General features: G+C 43.6%; 1 protein-coding gene across 4 annotated transcripts in view; it reads right to left on the reverse strand.

Moving 5' to 3' along the window:
* SIK2 (salt inducible kinase 2) overlaps positions 1-8356 on the reverse strand; it is a 71059-nt gene extending 62703 nt beyond the window's left edge. For 2 of the 4 annotated variants that reach the window (XM_042475367.1, XM_042475368.1), the window contains exon 1: positions 8035-8356. In XM_042475367.1, the coding sequence (XP_042331301.1) occupies positions 8035-8250 (216 nt within the window). In that variant the 5' untranslated portion in view covers positions 8251-8356. The other 2 variants (XM_042475366.1, XM_042475365.1) reach the window with 2 other exon arrangements.
* Between the last annotated feature and the right edge of the window lie 8004 nt (positions 8357-16360).

Raw genomic sequence — 16360 nt, forward strand, 5'->3', positions numbered from 1 at the left:
CATAAGAAACTCTGTTACTACAGCTGAGGAGTTCTCGAAGTGGAAAATGATGGCGTCCATATCTTCGCCTATGTGTAGTAAGAGTCTAGCTCAAAGATGATGTGATGTTGCTACAATGGAAAATGAATTAGCAAATCCATTTTTTAAATGGTCTGGCAGTTAACCGAGAACTGAAGTGGAGTAAATGGTTAAATGGAGGTTCCTTGCAGTTATATTCCAGTAGTTCATTTAGGATTTTTTTTAATCTGAACAACAAAAGATATTCAACTATTAATTTGTGGCTATGGCCACAAACACTAAAGACAGACTATATATAAAAAGTGGAAACAGGAGTAGTTTTGCTGTAAATTTTGGTTCCAGGTTCATAGCATTAATCTAGAGAGCTGCTACTCCTCACTCTCTACACACGACAAATACCTACTAGCAATATAAGCTTTCCAAACAATGATGAAATAAATTATTACAACTGAAAGCCTGCAAGCTATGCAGTTCCAAGAAATCCAGTTCTCAGTAAGTCGGATGTTTCACAGCAATTCCAAGGAAGCCAATTTTAATGGCTTGCACATAGTTTTCCCCAACTTCAGGAACCTGGAATGGGCAGGAGGGAACATGATATTAGATTAATTCCAAAGCATTTTGATGAGAACCAACTTCCGGAGAGACTGTCTCTAGATGCTCTGCTGCAATACCAGTCTCCACTGTCAAATCCTTCTCTATGGAACACTCTGCTACCAATATTTGGTTTCCGTACACTTTTTACACAGGGCTGTCATGTTCAAGCTTCATATAGTGCTCCCACACATTTCAGATTTAATTTCACAATATTTCTAGAGATTACTGGCAATAACAAACTTCTGGTCTAAATAAACTAGCAAAAGCTATGAAGGATAACGTTCAACCTGAGCTGAGTAATAAAGACCCTTTAATAGGCTAGCAGGGGTATATGATCGAAACAGATTTTACTACTGCAACACCCAATTCCACTAAATGCATCATCCTCAATTTTCTATATCCTTCCCCATTGATGTTTGGGGATACACTGTCTAACTTCTCTCTTGCAGAGCCACTTTCAGTCCTTATGCTTCTGTGTTGTTGCAATTGTCATCGCAACATATGTTTGGAAGAACGCAGACTGCTATAAAGCAAAGTACTGGGCATTATTCAGCAAGTATCTGAGCAGATGCAAGCAATACTCCAATCTTGCTGGCAATTTCAATATTCTTAAAAATATACAGTATGAAATGGATATAGAGACTGGTTTCAGATGCCTCCTTAAATAAAACTGTTTCTTCCCACATGGATAGTTACATGATTCAACACTATAGGACAGTGATGGCGAACCTATGACACGCGTGCCAGAGGTGGCACTCAGAGCCCTCTCTGTGGGCACATGTGCCGTTGCTTCAGCACAGAGTTTGTCATAGTTTGTTACTAGAAAGCCAGAGGGACATGGCACTTTGCAAGGTTTTGGGTTGCAGTTTGGGCACTTGGCCTCTGAAAGGTTCACCATCACTGCTATAGGAGAAGCACAGAAAGCAGGGGGTGAAGTGGAATAATAAAACAGAATCATGTATACATTTGCACAACAACTTCCCCACACAGTAATCCTTTGCCCAAACTTTCTGGAGTTGTGAACCAAAGAATAGCATGTGAACTAGAAAGAATCAGCACACTCTCAGTGTGGCTTGCGCACAACCCTAATTTAAAATCCAAGAAACTAGACCCACTAATTCAGATGGTGAACAATCAGAAAGACTCCCCCTTCTGAACTCCCAAGAGTTCAGTACTTGTTTCTGTGAACGAGAGATATGCCACAAGGTCCCTAATTTAATATGTAGATAAGTGAAACACTGGGAATGTTACCAATGCTAGATCTCCACAACAAAGCTTGGGTTGCCATCACATTTAGATACAGGCTGGCGTAACAGCTATTTATCTTAAAGGGTCATTACAAGACTTACTTCTGATCTCTTTTGCTCACAACCGCTTAGACACACAGACCGCTAATGTCCCACAAAATCCAGTTTCTAAAGAAGTGCATGGTATAGAGAAGTGGCTGTCTATAGTAAAGAGAATCTGATAGCATATAAACAGAAGCATATTCATTCATACAGGTGGAGCCAAGCCGATAGCACCATTTGATTGTCACATTTTTTATTATTATTATTATTATTATTATTATTATTATTATCTTTATTTTTTATGGAAACAAAACTTGAAAACACATAAATAAAACTATTGTACATAGCAGCGTTCCAGTGTTCTTAGTTTCCATTATTTCACGTTCATTTTAATACATGTTCTATGATCTACAATTCCCAAGATTCCTTAGCACTGAGCGGTCTAAAACTGGATTATTTCTGCAGTGCGGTTTGGACCTAATTAAGCCCTTTGGATTTCCTTTCGGAACATAGCCAGCTTCTCAAATTTTCAGTAAATGCTGGGCAATAAATATAAGAGTACAGATAAATTACATTAGTTAGGAACAAACTTTTGGTGGTTTAAGTTTTTAAAAAGCATTTTTAGATGCTTTGCTATTATCTTACTAAAACTGCTCCAATCACCAAAAACCGCTTGAATTAAATATTTAACCCAGCTACCTCTTTATCCAGTAAAGTGCAATTATTCCACTTTTTCTTTCTCATCCAAGACTCTGTATTTAATGTGTAGCTTCCTTGTAGCTTCCTTTGCCCTTCATTTAATACACAGTCAGAATGATTCATACACCAGGGAGGTAAAGCAGAGCCATCCTCCTTTAAGCTGATGCCAGGTCAAGGAAAATAGTTTTGTGATCTACCTAAAATGGAGGCATAGTTTAACACTTGGAGGCCCAAACTTTAAGATTTGGAACAAATGAAACAACAAGTCTAGTTTCCAATGTTGCTTTCCTTCTCGTCCAAATAAATAACTACTCAAGCATCTTATGTAGACTCCCACCTCACCCCTTGTCTAGATCTGGAGATATTGCCCCAGAGATGTGCACTAAAACTATTGTTTCCTGGGAGCAAAAGTGATAGTCAAGTTTGCCAGCAGGACTTTGTTTGGGAAGCTGTGAAAAGAAAAAGGAACCAGCTCTCCTTCAACATTGCTTCCTTCTCTCTTCATTCTACAGCCACAGCTGCAGAAAAGCTGGTAGATGCCAAGATTATGCCAAGCCGGGACTGGCTTCTTTATTTCACTTACTGTTGCTATGAAAAAAAAAGGGGGGGGCAAAGGAAATTATATATCCCACCTCATTCCCAGCAACTGGGAAGGAAATGACTGTGGTCAAGGCTACAAGGACAAAGGCCAGGAGAGGCAAAGGCTGGGCTGCATCCAAAAAGAACAGAAGCAGTTCAGATCAGAAGACAGCGAGCGACACAGCTAAGAAATTATACCACCTTCACGAATCATAGAATTGTAGAGTTGGAAGAGACCCCAAGGGCCATCCAGTCCATCCCCATTCTGCCATGCAGGAACTCAAAATCAAAGCATCCCCAACAGACGGTCATCCAGCCTCTGTTTAAAGACCTCCAAAGGAGGAGACTCCACCACGTTCCACTGTCAAACAGCTCTTACTGTCAAGAAGTTCCTCCTAAGGTTGAGACGGAATCTCTTCTCTGGTAGCTTGCATCTATCGTTTCGGGTCCTGTTCTCTGCTGCAGCAGAAGACAAGCTTTCTCCATCCTCAATCTGAGTGCCAGCATCCTTAGTAACATGGAGACCTGACCTTTCATTCTGCCTCCTCAAAAAATAAAATAAAAAGGGCAATTCTTTTTAGGCCAGATCCTACCGAACAACTGAAAGTCCCACCTCTATTCTTTAAATGATACCACCATTTCCCAAAGCGAGGGCTCCAATGAACCTTATTTTATACCCCATCAAGAGATACCATGACCAAGATCATCCTTAGAAGGTATTTTCTCTAGATGCAGTGTCCTTTCCTATGCCAAATTCTTTTGGAGGGGGAAAAATCAATCCTCTTTGATCGTCCCACAACCGAATGCCTGCCTCATCTTGCTTTTTGATGGCCCTCTTTATCACCTTTTCCCTACAATGCCAAGCTCCAGTCCTTAAAAAACACAATTACTTCAGATTCAAGAAGAAATTTATGGCTGCCATGCCCTCTCACAACAGGCCTCTTTTTAAGGCCATTAACCTTTCCTCTGAACACTCCCAACCTTTGCAAGAAGGGGATTCTCAGAGTCATTGCTCTCCTGCTTCTTTTTCTTTGGGGCTTTTTGTGATTTCAAAACCTTTCCATATCTTACTTTCCCCTTACTTTCCCTTTCTTTCTTGGATGAAACAGGCTCCAATGAAACCAAAATTGTGAAAACAACTGTGATCACCCACTTTGGATGCTCTTGGTCCTCTCTGAGGACCAAGCAGGAGTTTTCATGGATTACAATCCACTTTCTCAGATATGCCGACTGAGTACATACTCAAGCTTCCGGTATCGAGTTGTAGGAATGGGATCTGAGTGAAATGGATTTTAAAAGGTGCAACTGTAAAAGAGAAGTTTAAGTCTTCAAAAAGCTGGTTTAGCATAAACTTTCTGTTATCTGTAAGTTAATACAACTGCTCTTTTTCAAGGTGAGGCTCTTGAAACAGACTCGGTCAATAGTTCTAGCTTTTAATAGGAGCTCTCTTTGTGTTTGCTTGAAAGCAGAGCCCCTGATTTTATCGGAGCGAAGGGAAAGATTGTATAGCGGGCCCTTGGTATCCGCTGGGGTTTGGTTCCAGGATCCTTTGTAGTTGCTAAAATCCGTGGATGCTCAAGTCTCATTAAATAGGATGACCTAGTAAAATGGTGTCCCTTATGTAGAGTGGCAAAATCAAGGTTTATCTTTATTAATATTTTCAAGTCTGTGGATGGTTGAATCCATAGATAAAAAAATCCATGGATATGGACGGACGACTGTATTTCTTTGCAGGAATGCACCCTCAATCTTGAAGGCAATCCTGCCTAGGGATACCCAACTTCTACCTGCATCGCATCGGGCAGCTCTCGCAATTCCTTACCAACCCACACCTTTTCTTTGGGACTTCCACCCCATGTTTCATGTGATGCATCCTCATGCAAATCTGAGGTGGGATGGAAGACAGGAATGCAAGCAGGGGCTCCTGAGATCGATGTTAAAGCCAGGCCCTTTCCTGTGGTTGCAGGCAAGCCTTTGAATGGCCCTGCCCCAAACTGTTTAGGGCCATGGTGGGGCACTTCTAGCCCTCTGGATACTGTTGGACTGCAACTTTCATTATCCCTAGACACCACAGCCAGTGTAAGGAGCAACAGAAATCATAGTCCAGCATCATCTGGAAGGCCATACATTACCAAGCACTGCCTTATAATTTAAATGGATCTAAAGCAGCATTTCAAATTGAACCTGGAAACCAACAGTCAATGTAACTGGTACATTAAGAGTACCGTATGTTCTGAATGGCTACATCCTCCCACCCTTCTCAGGATCACTACAGCCGCTGCATAAAGCCAGCGTGGCAAAGTGCCTGACTCTGGAGACCAAGGTTTGAATCCCGGCTCATCCGTGGAAGTGACCGGGTTTAGAAAAAAGCAATGGCAAACCCCTTCTGAACAAATCTTGCCAGGAAAACCCTGTGCACCTTAGAGTCACAATAAGTTGGAAACAACCTGAAGGCAAAACCAAACAAGCCATTGCATCTTTATAGGTAGCCCCATGCAGGACACACTGCAGTAGTGGCATATTACTGAGTGTGTGGCGTTTATTGTACTAAAGAGATTGGGAGTTTATCTTGTGAATATCCTGAGAAACAATTTCACTTGGCGTCACACAAAACCAGCCATTAAAGTGGTCACAAAGAAGCATTAATGCACATCTTTTTACTTTCAGGATTTCAGCGGCAATCCACTTCCGATATCACTTCATTTGCGCAATTGCATGTGTTAATCATTCAAGCAAATACTTGCCATCTCTGCTTCATTTGTGGGATGCTTTAAATGCGCTTTAAGCTCTCTTTAATGTCAAAACCAGCCCCAGTGTGATAAACTCCTATGACTGAGTTGGGCATAACTGAGGCCAGGTCTACTTTCTCCAGACAGGATCCCAGCTGGAGACACAACGTATGAGAGGAAACCTGCAATGTTTTTGCAAAGACAGCTCTATTCCCCTCTTTTTAATACACACAGACACACACATACTGTAGACACACACAGTGGGCCCTTAGCATCTACTGTGGTTTGTTTCCAGGAACCCCTGTGGATGCCAAAATCTGTGGATGCTCAAGTCCCATTAAATACAATGGATAGTAAAACGGTGCCGCTCATATAAAATGGCAAAACCAAGGTTTGCTTTTTGAAATCTGGAATATTTTCCAGCCATGGATGGTTTGAATCTGTGGATATGGAGGGCTGACTGTGTACATACATACATACATATTTGTATCCTCAATGAGGAAGTGTTTCGGTATGATGTTCTTGTTACAGCGTAAAGAGACACACAATAAGTTTAACAATATGCAGAATAGTGTTTTGCAAATACTATTTGGCAAAAACAAAATATACAGGGTATCCTGCAAAACAGTAAAATGACAAACAACAGCAACAAACAGCAGACCTTAAGTGCCATTCCTCTCTTACTAGGACTGAAGTTTCGACTTGCGTTTGCTGCTAAAAAGCATCTGTAAACCACAGACAGTGCAAGGGATTGCCATTCAGCGATTCCCAAACTCTGACCTTCCAGATGCTTTGGACTACTGCTCCCAGAATCCCAGACCGCTGGCCAAGATGGCCAAGGCTTCTGGGAACTGCAGTCCAACACACCTGGGAATCAAAGCGGTTTGTGCAGGGGATTCTTTCACCTGATTTTCTTCTTGGTATGGATGCATATGTACATATGTATTCTTTTACTGGATCCTGTTGGGTTTGCATTTGGAATGGCTTTTAGGGCGGGGAGCTGTCTAATTGTACAATAAGTATGTAATACAACAGACACAATAAAGGATCGACTGAGTGACGGGAGGGACCCCAAAGGCCAAGGGGGCTCTGAGCTGGATCAGAACCAGCGCCGCCTTCGGATCCGCACACCCAACTTTGGTTTTTCTATACTGGAAATGGGACAGACAGAAAAGCTATCTGGTGCGGGATTGATATCGCACTGCTTCCCCTTTTTGTCGTTGTTGTCGTGTGCCTTTCGGGTCCTTTCTGATTGAGGGTGACCCTGTCATGGGGTTTTTCTCGGCAAGGTTTCTTCACGGGAGGCTTGCCACTGCCATCCTCTGAGGCTGAGAGAGCGTGACTTGCCCAAGGTCACCCAGTGGGTTTCATGGTTGGACTGGGAATTGGACCCCGGTCCCCAGAATCATGCTCCAATGTTCAAACCACCCCCTTTTTTTATGGGGGGGAACCTTTTGGAGAGACCTTGTTGGGGAGCTTTGTTGGGGAAGGAGCTTTTGAGGGAGAGCCTCTTGGGGATGTTTTGTGGGAGAGGAGCTTTGGGGGAGTTACAGGGAGCTTTTTTTGGTGCAAAGGGCTTTTTGGGGGGAGCTTTTAGCAGGAAGCTTATGGGGCAGAGCTTTTTTGGGGAGAGGAACTTTTTTGGGGGTGCATTTTTTTGGGGAAGAGCTTTTTGGGGGAAAGAGCTTTGGGAGGAGATTTTTTTAGGGGGCACCTCTTTGGGGGGAGAGCTTTAGGGTGACCTTCTTGAGGGGAAGTTTATGAGGGAGCTTTTTTGGGGAGAAGAGCTTTTTTTGGGGGACATTAGCTTTTGGGGATTGCCTTTACCTTTTTACTTTTGGGGGAAGCTTATGGAGGAGCTATTTGGGGGAGGGAAGAGCTTTTGAGGGGGAGACCTTTTTTGGGGGGAGCCTCTTGGGAAAGAAGCTTTTGGGGGAACATTTGGGGGGCAGCTTCTGGGGGACCTTTTTTGGGGGGAAAGAGCTTTAGGGGGGATCCCCTTTACCTTTTTACTTTGGGGAGACCTTTTTGGGGGTGAAGAAAGCCTCCCATCAGCCCCGGAAGAGCCGGTCTGCTGCGTCCAGACGTCCCCTTGGACACGCGTGTCCCCTCTCTCCTTCCCTTACCTCGCTGCGAGTGATGCGATGCCTTGCCAGCTTGACGACGGCGAAGTTGCCCTTGCCCAGGGTGCCCTCGATCTCGTAGAAGCCGACGCGGACGGGGCCCCCGGAGAGACCCCGCGGAGGAGGCGGCGGAGGCGGCGCGGGAGGCGGCGGCGGAGGCGGCGGCAGGAGCGGGGCAGCGGGGGCCGGGGGAAGCCGCCGGGGCTCGGCCATCACCATGCTGCCCGCCCGCCCGGGCGCCTCCCGCTGCTCCTGCCCTCCTTCTCCAAGGACGGACGCGCCGCCACTGAAGCAGCCTCCGCCGCCAAGAAGGCGATCGGCCCCGCCCACTCGCCCCGCCCACTTCCCCCACGCGTCACCGCTCGCGTCATCGGGAAAGGGGCGGGGCCGCACCGTCGCCACGGCAACCAGAGCCAACCGCGGCCCGGCCTTCCAACGGCCGCCTCTGACTCCGCCCCCAAATACCCATCAGCCCCCGCGGGCGGCGGACTTAACGGTTTCTCCTAGTCCCCGCCCCCTCAGCCCCGCCCCTTTGAGCCTGCTTCCTCTTCTCCTCAGTAATAAGAAAGGCTTCTCCTCCTCAGTGATAACAATACACTGGTCCCTTCACGTTCAATAAAGAATGTGGAAAGAACACAAATAACACAAACACCATGTTTTTTGCCTCAGAGGACACCTCTCTAGGAATCTCTAAGTCCTCCACTACAACTCTGTGGTCAACATCTGACAGACATTGAACCATAGAATTGGCCATAGAATTGGGTTAGAGGAGCTGCAAAGGACTAGCAGAAGGTTCTCTCTAGGAATCTCCAGGTCCTCCAGTGCAACTCTGTGGTTAAAGTTGACCATAGAGTTGTGCCGGAGGACATAGATATTCCTAGAGAGAACATATTAATAAAATCCGTGAATAATAAAACCCACGAAGGTCAAAGTTGCAAATGCGGAGGAGGGATGAGTGTCATAGCGATAATAATGATATTCTTTGTTTGTTGTGCGCCTTCAAGTCATTTCCGACTTATAGCAACCCTAAGTTTCCCTTGGGCAGAATTGTCCAGAGGAAGTCCTTTTCAAACTGAGGTGCCCAGATCTGGACACAGGTTTATTCCAAGTGAGGCCTGACCAAAGCAGAACAGAGTTAGGACTATTACATCCCTCCATCTGGACACTTGACTTCCATTGATGTACAAATGGGACTGAATACTCTGTTCTGTAAATTCGTTTCAGGACACATTGGGAGGCTGATTCCTAGCTGGGAGTGAAAGAAGGCTACCCAAGATGATTCGAAATCATTTGAAATATGTGCCATATCTATCGACCCATGGATGGGTGTGTTTTTCAAAGTACTTGTGGTTTTGGGATACTACCCATTACAGCAAAGGAAGGGGGGAACCCATGACTTTATGGCTGAGGTTAAGTGCCTTTCTACTTGTAATCATATCTGCATTACCTAGAAAAGATGTGATTCCTTGACTTTACTGGGATTATGAATGGGTGCTTGCAGCGTATAATTTCGGGATTTGGGTGAGTCATGGAGCTGAATAGCAAAATGCAAGACGGGGAAGTTTAAGCAAACCAAACGGTATTTTAGTTACAGACAGAACCCCAGACCGACATCCTAATCTAAACCAAAATAGCAGTTATACACAGAGGAGAATAATAATAACCTTGCACAATGTGACCCGAGTCTGTATTCTGTGCTACAACATAAATACTAATCAGGAGGTCATGGTGCCTTGATGCGAAAGGAGAGGAAGGGAAAGGAAGAGAGATCATCCTCAGGTTATGATGTTGAAATCCATAGCTCTTAGGATTTTGCAGAGAGAGGTTTGCCTAATGAAGAAGAATCAGCCTCCAAGGTGCCACGCTGCTCCTTTGGCTATTTGTCCCGACCCTATTATTCCCCAAACAATTAGGTCCTGACAGCTTTGTTGGACTCAGACCTTATTGGACAATTGCAAAAAAAAAAAAATGGCTCCAAATATGAGACTAAACTGAGCCGGAGGTGGTTTGGAGGGAATTAAAATAGACTGGGCGCAATGGGCAAAAAAGACCACAGCATGATGGAGATTTGCCTGACCTTTATGAAAAATAGTGCAAGGTCAAAGTGGTGCACATGCTAAGCATTTGCATTCCTGTTACCATCTGAAATCTGAAATTAATAGCTACAGAAGTGCTTCTTTCGCTTCCACTTTAACAAGTTATTTGGATTATTGACTGGGCATAGATTATGCTAAAAGAATTAAACTGGAGGATTGGGGAACGGGAGAGAAATTAAGGTTAATAATCACCAGTTCCACTCAAATGAAAGAGGTGACTGATCCGTGACTGAAATAAGAAATCGACAGTGGCATCTTCCTTTGTAAAGGAACCAATGTGAACCAGTAGGCAGACAATATTGGTTGCAGCACTAAAATCCCTCAATTCCTTTATTTTAAAGAGCTTTAAGGATGTCTGAACTATACCTAAGTACAGGCTCCAGAAGGTGAAGGGTTGCCTCCCATCTCAGGCATGGATTGCTATTTTTCAGACTCAGTTCCCTCACTGGTAAAATGGAAATTGCAGTTGTTTGTCTTGTGTGAATGATGGGGTGTGTGTATGTGACAATTGATTTATGTGTGTGTCCAACTGGCTCAGGGGGGGAAAGGCCCTTTCTTGCCATCTACACTGTATTTAGTTGTACATTGCTAACACTTAGGGGGGCTGAATCAGTCCTAACCAAGAGCTGAATTCTGTCTTGCTTAAGTCCTAGGAACAATAAGCAACTCAGTAGTGGACAAGAAGTAATGCTCACACTGGATGCCTGCAATGGAGCAAGCTTTATTCAAGGTGACATCCACCTCCACAACTGCCATCATGTCAATAAATCCCCTTCTAAAGAAAGGTGAAGTCAGAGGGAGCCAGCAGCCAGGATTTTGGTATAAATTTGAGATGACATCCCAAGGTACAATGCAGTTGAGCGACTGAAAAGATTGATGGGTAGTACAGTAAAATGAGTGGTGAAGCTGAGGATTTATCTCCCTGCCAAGCTTGGCTTTGCAGTAGATCTTGACATGGGCATCCCGCACCAAGCCCCTAGTTTGGGAAACAGCTGTGCCCTGTCATATTTGCCAGACTGCTGGCTTCTCTATTGAACATCAAATTTAGCTAATTATTGGGAGAGGCAGCTACTTTTACCGCACAAAACACTATCGTGAGAATATTTCCAATAGTTCCTTTGTGGGTTTTTTGAGCTATGTGGCCATGAGAACATGGCCACATAGCCCGAAAAACCCACAAAAAACTATGGATGCCAGCCATGAAAGCTTTCGACTTCACATCGTATTTCCGATGTTTGAGTCATCTACTGAAAAACAACCACCCAACTGCGCTTTGGACTTTGGTTCTCTGTGGGAATCCAACCCATAGGTTTCATTGTGGCAGTAAATGTTGGCATTTTGGCACGACCAGTCATTCTGGTTGTTAGCCCTACTTATCCACGGATTTTTGCAACCACAGATTCAACCATCTATGGCTTGAAAATGTTCAAGAAATATATACATTCCAAAAGCAAACCTAATTTTGCCATTTTATATAAGGGGCGTAATTTTACTATGCCATTGTATTTAATGGGAGTTGAGCATCCACATATTTTGGTATCCATGGAGGGGCCTGGAATCGAATCCCAGCGGATACCAAGAGTCCACAATAGTTGGAGTAATGATAAGACTCCCAAACCAGCTTCCTCTGACATGGACTGTCAAAATGTATTAAAATACTCCCTCCGTAAACTCCTTCTTAGGACCAGACAATAAAAACAGAAGAATGCAGAGTGAAGTAAGCGACTACCTATTTCCACCCCCAATATCTCCTAAATTCCACCAGACAAGTCAAATCGTCTTACATCTAGTTGGATAGCTTGGGATTTGCTTTGTACAATGTTGGTGTTGCTATGGAAATAATACTTTTGTTTTTATTGTTTGGTCCACTTCTGCCCACTCTTTCCCTAAAACATGTGGAGCCAGTTAGACAACTTGTTTTAATTTGGACACTTCTGTCGAGAGATGACTTATTCTGTTATGGCTAACAGATGCTTTTCTGTCTTCCATATTTATCCATTGCAAGAAGTTCCGGTGGATGAAGAGCCGCTGAATGGAATTAGTCAGCTTTCCACCCCTTTCGGAGACGGTTGATGTAAGCAAGAGCAAGCTAAGAATAGTTTCTGTAAGGCTATATGATATGCCAGCAATGGTCTGCTCCGTTCATAAACCCATTCATTATCCCTTCTCATAGATCACTGTAGTAGTTGATTCATTCAAGGCTTGAAGGTGCAATTATTCCTTCATGTTGCCGAAATGACGCCGGAAAATTCCTGCAAAAGACCCCCCCAATTCAGCCGGTACCATTTGTCTTTTCAGAAGCATCTGATTCTGTCTTTAAAAGCAGTTGCTATAGGTGCACAAAATCAAAGACCAGTATGAAATGTTTTTCATTGCTATATCTTTTCTTGGGACTCTGGGATGGGTTCAGTAAAAAAAAGATCAAATGAAGCCTGCAGCAGTTTTTCATAAGAAAACATAATAAAACGAGAGACTGTGGCCTCCTTTTCGTGGGTGGTTTTACTAACACTCTCCAGAACTTGATTTCTGCAAACACAATCCTGCTATCCAGAACTCTGCAATGGTCACGAGTATGACCTTCTCTCTATTTAAAAACAAAAAAGACAGAGAAAACGATGGCTCCATGTACATGAAATATAAAACACAAGCGCCCTCTTGTGTTACTTTGTCCCTCTGCTCAAAGGAAACTCCCGAAAGAAAAGCTTCGAAAAATTCATCAGAACTTCTTTTTTCTTTAGAAAAATGTTGCCGGAAAATTACAGGGAGATTCAAAAAGAATGGTGCAAAATTAAAGCTGTTCTTAGTTCAGTTCTGAATCACCTTGTACTTAATGCCCCAAAGAACATGTACACTATAAATATAAATATAAACAAATATCTGATAATCTGAGTATGTGAAATCACCCATTCTTCCTGTCCAGAGAGAAAACATGCACTAGGATTGTGCCTTGTGCCTAGGCTTCTAATATATCCGTATATTGTAACATAGCCGCTCTCTCTTTGGTTCCAGACCATTCTATCATCCCACTTTGGCTGCATGCGCACCGCAGAAATAATCCAGTTTGACACCACTTTAACTGCCGTGGCTCCATCCTATGGAATCTTTGTAGTTTGTTGTGGCATCAGCGCACTCTGCCAAAAGAGGCTAAACATATCACAAAACGACATTGAGCCATGGCATTTAAAGCAGTGTCAAACTGTGTTATTTCTCCAATGCAGATGCAGTCTTTGTCTTCCTTTATCCCCAGTCTCTGCTTTTCCATATACCTGAACCCTCTCCATTAAAAGAAGCTGAACTGTTATCCTCTCCCCCTCCAAACCTCTTTTCAAGAGCCACTTTTCTTCTCTGCTGATCTACCTATCTTCTCTTTACTATCCCTCAATATAAGGCTGCTAGGTGGAGTAAGAGAAAGGGCTCCTTTTTCTTTACGGGTTTTATAAAACTGGGAATTTCAGCAAGAGTCGAAATTCCCTCTTCTCCACCAACATTAAGAGGACAGGAGCCCTGTTCTTTATTCGACCTAGCAATCCGAGTTTTACCAAATGCAAATCTAACAAATAATCAATGAATCCGATGTAACTCATATGATTAATGGATAAAAATCTATTTAGTTTGATGACACTCCTTATTTTAAGGCATTTGGAGGGATATGTGTTCTGAACAGTACCCACCGCAGTGTTGTTCTGTTCGATTAGTTAAAAAGACACTCCTGAGTCCAGTCTCTTTATAACATACTACATGATCAAGAAATGAAAATTCAGGGCTATAAAGACCAGACTAAGCTTAGGCGGGTTACATACCGCCGAGAAGCGGCGCTCTCCCGCTGCCACCGCTTGCAGTGTCCGGGAGCTGCAACTGCCACATCACGCATCTTCCGGATGCTCCGAGGAAGGAGCGTGGAAATTGCGCTCCTTCCGGGGCCGGAGAAAAGGCGCACTATGCGCCGTGGCGCAGCCTCAATACATCACAACCGCACCACCTCATGTGGAGGCAGCGCGGTTGTGATGTAATCATGGCGGCGGCCGTGTGGAACGGCCACTGCCATTTTGTGGACGCGGAGCGCGTACTAGGGTTAGGGGGCTGTGGAAGCACCGCCCCTTCCTAACCCTAGTATGCGCTCGTCACGTACTTTCTGGCAGTCTGTAACCTGCCAAAGTCTTCTTTGCCTGACACAAAATCCCATGCTGCAACAATAAATGGGAAGCAACCCGACACATATCTGAATGAAGTGGAACTCTTTTTCCAGACTGCTGCCAAGTGTCTATATAATATAGAGACCATCTGTCTCTGCTGTTTGCCTCAGCACTCATAATGCAACTATGAAATTTACTAACAACATTTGCAAGACTGCTTGTCTGTACAAAAAGAAAACCCTTTGCGAAAGATCATTTTGGTGATCAGACTCCGCAAAGGTTGTGTAAAATGTCCGACTTGATCACCAGCCACAAATACTGTCTAAAAATGCCACCACCCGCTGTGAAGGTATTACTAAGACACACAAGGGTTGGAGCCATGGAGCTCTTGCTTCCTCTTTTCCTAAACCAGTAACAGATGATCTTGAGCTTGCTATGAGAGACGTATTGGCGAGAAAGGACAAAAATATCTTTTAAAAAGCAACAAAAGAGCAAATGCATCCAACAGCTTCACAAAATGTACAATTAGTACAGCAAAGATTTGGGAAGACAGCCAAGGGGCTATCACTCAACCAGCGACCGCTTCCTTGGTGCCACTTGACAGCTGTTGCTTAGCATAGTTCAGACGGCTTCAAGTCACTTGTCTGGCTCCCCGGCCCTATAGCCATATGGTCACAATTTTTCTGGAAAGTTTTGTATCTTAAAAGAGCTAGCCAGCCAGTATTTTCCCCCCAAGAACACTAACTAGGAACGGCGGACTTGCAAGATCACTCTCAGCAGCAGATAAAGTCCAGTGTCTAGGATGGGAAAATATGACAATTGCAAAGTGATAGCACTCCGTTCCAGAAGACTGGCGGCTTGAAGGGTTTATCCTGGCAAACCAAGATCATCTGTGTTCTGCATTCACTTTTTTGGCTGTTTCACTCCCATACTGTGTACGTTCTTCCAAAGGATTTGGCATACCTTAGCTTCCTGCTGGCTTCTGGGTCTTGGTTTTAATTTGATCTTGCGGTTTTGCTCTCTTCCATGCAAACGGAAGTAAAACTCCAAGCGCTGCATTAACTATGAGCATTAAGGCACTTTATAACCATTGGCTGCAGAGAAAGATGGGTAGTTACTTATCTTTATCTTCAGAAAAGCAGGGAGGAAAGCCTTAACTAAAAAGCAGCATACAAATTTAGATCAGTTAAGAGTCCCAATGAAGAGCACTGCACATTTCTCACAGTCCCTTTAAAACCATGTTGCCATGTCTGTCCACATTGTAATAAAGAGCGACTCATCATATGGGAAACTACAGTCGGCCCTCCTTATCCACTGATTTTTTTATCTACAGATTCAAGCATCCATGGCTTGAAAATATTTTTTAAAAAGGATAAATTCCAAATGGCAAAACTTGATTTTTCATTTTATATGAGGGAAACCATTTTGCTCTGCCATTATATTTAATGGGACTTGAGCATCCATGGATTTTGATATCCATGGGGGATCCTGGAACCAAACCCCAGTGGATAACAAAGTCTCACTGTATTTTAAAATATGAATTTCATGACTTCCTTTTTAAAAAAGGAGAGAAATGTTGAAAGAGAATGCTCCTCAACTTTTTAAGAGGCACCAATTGGGCAGCTGGGGGTAGGAGGGGATCCCGACCATAACTACAAATGCACATAACTGCTAAATTAAATGTAGTTAGAATAGTATAAATTGGGATGCTGGAAAACAACCAAGGTTATCACTCAACTGACTGCCCCTTGCCAGCTGTTCTTAGCATCATCTGGAGTGTTGTTTGTGATGAACTGGGCACTTTCAAACATCACAGGGTTTTATGATACATCCATGATTTATGGATGCATGCTCATCCCTTGCTGACTGTAACATCAAGGCCTGGCTTGCCTGGCTTGTGTCACCACAAATCAAAAACAATAATCCTCCATGGAATAAATTCACACATTCAAAACTGGGACTGATTCATTACGGGAGGACCAGAACTTGGCACATTGAAGCAGTTATTGCGCAAGTGTTAAAGAAGCCTTCTTATCGCAATATGTGACTATAGTCCAGCAATCTGTTCCTTCATCAAAGCAAGTTTTATTCCTTTATAAA

This window comes from Sceloporus undulatus, chromosome 6, assembly GCF_019175285.1.
Source record: "Sceloporus undulatus isolate JIND9_A2432 ecotype Alabama chromosome 6, SceUnd_v1.1, whole genome shotgun sequence".
NCBI lineage: Eukaryota > Metazoa > Chordata > Lepidosauria > Squamata > Phrynosomatidae > Sceloporus > Sceloporus undulatus.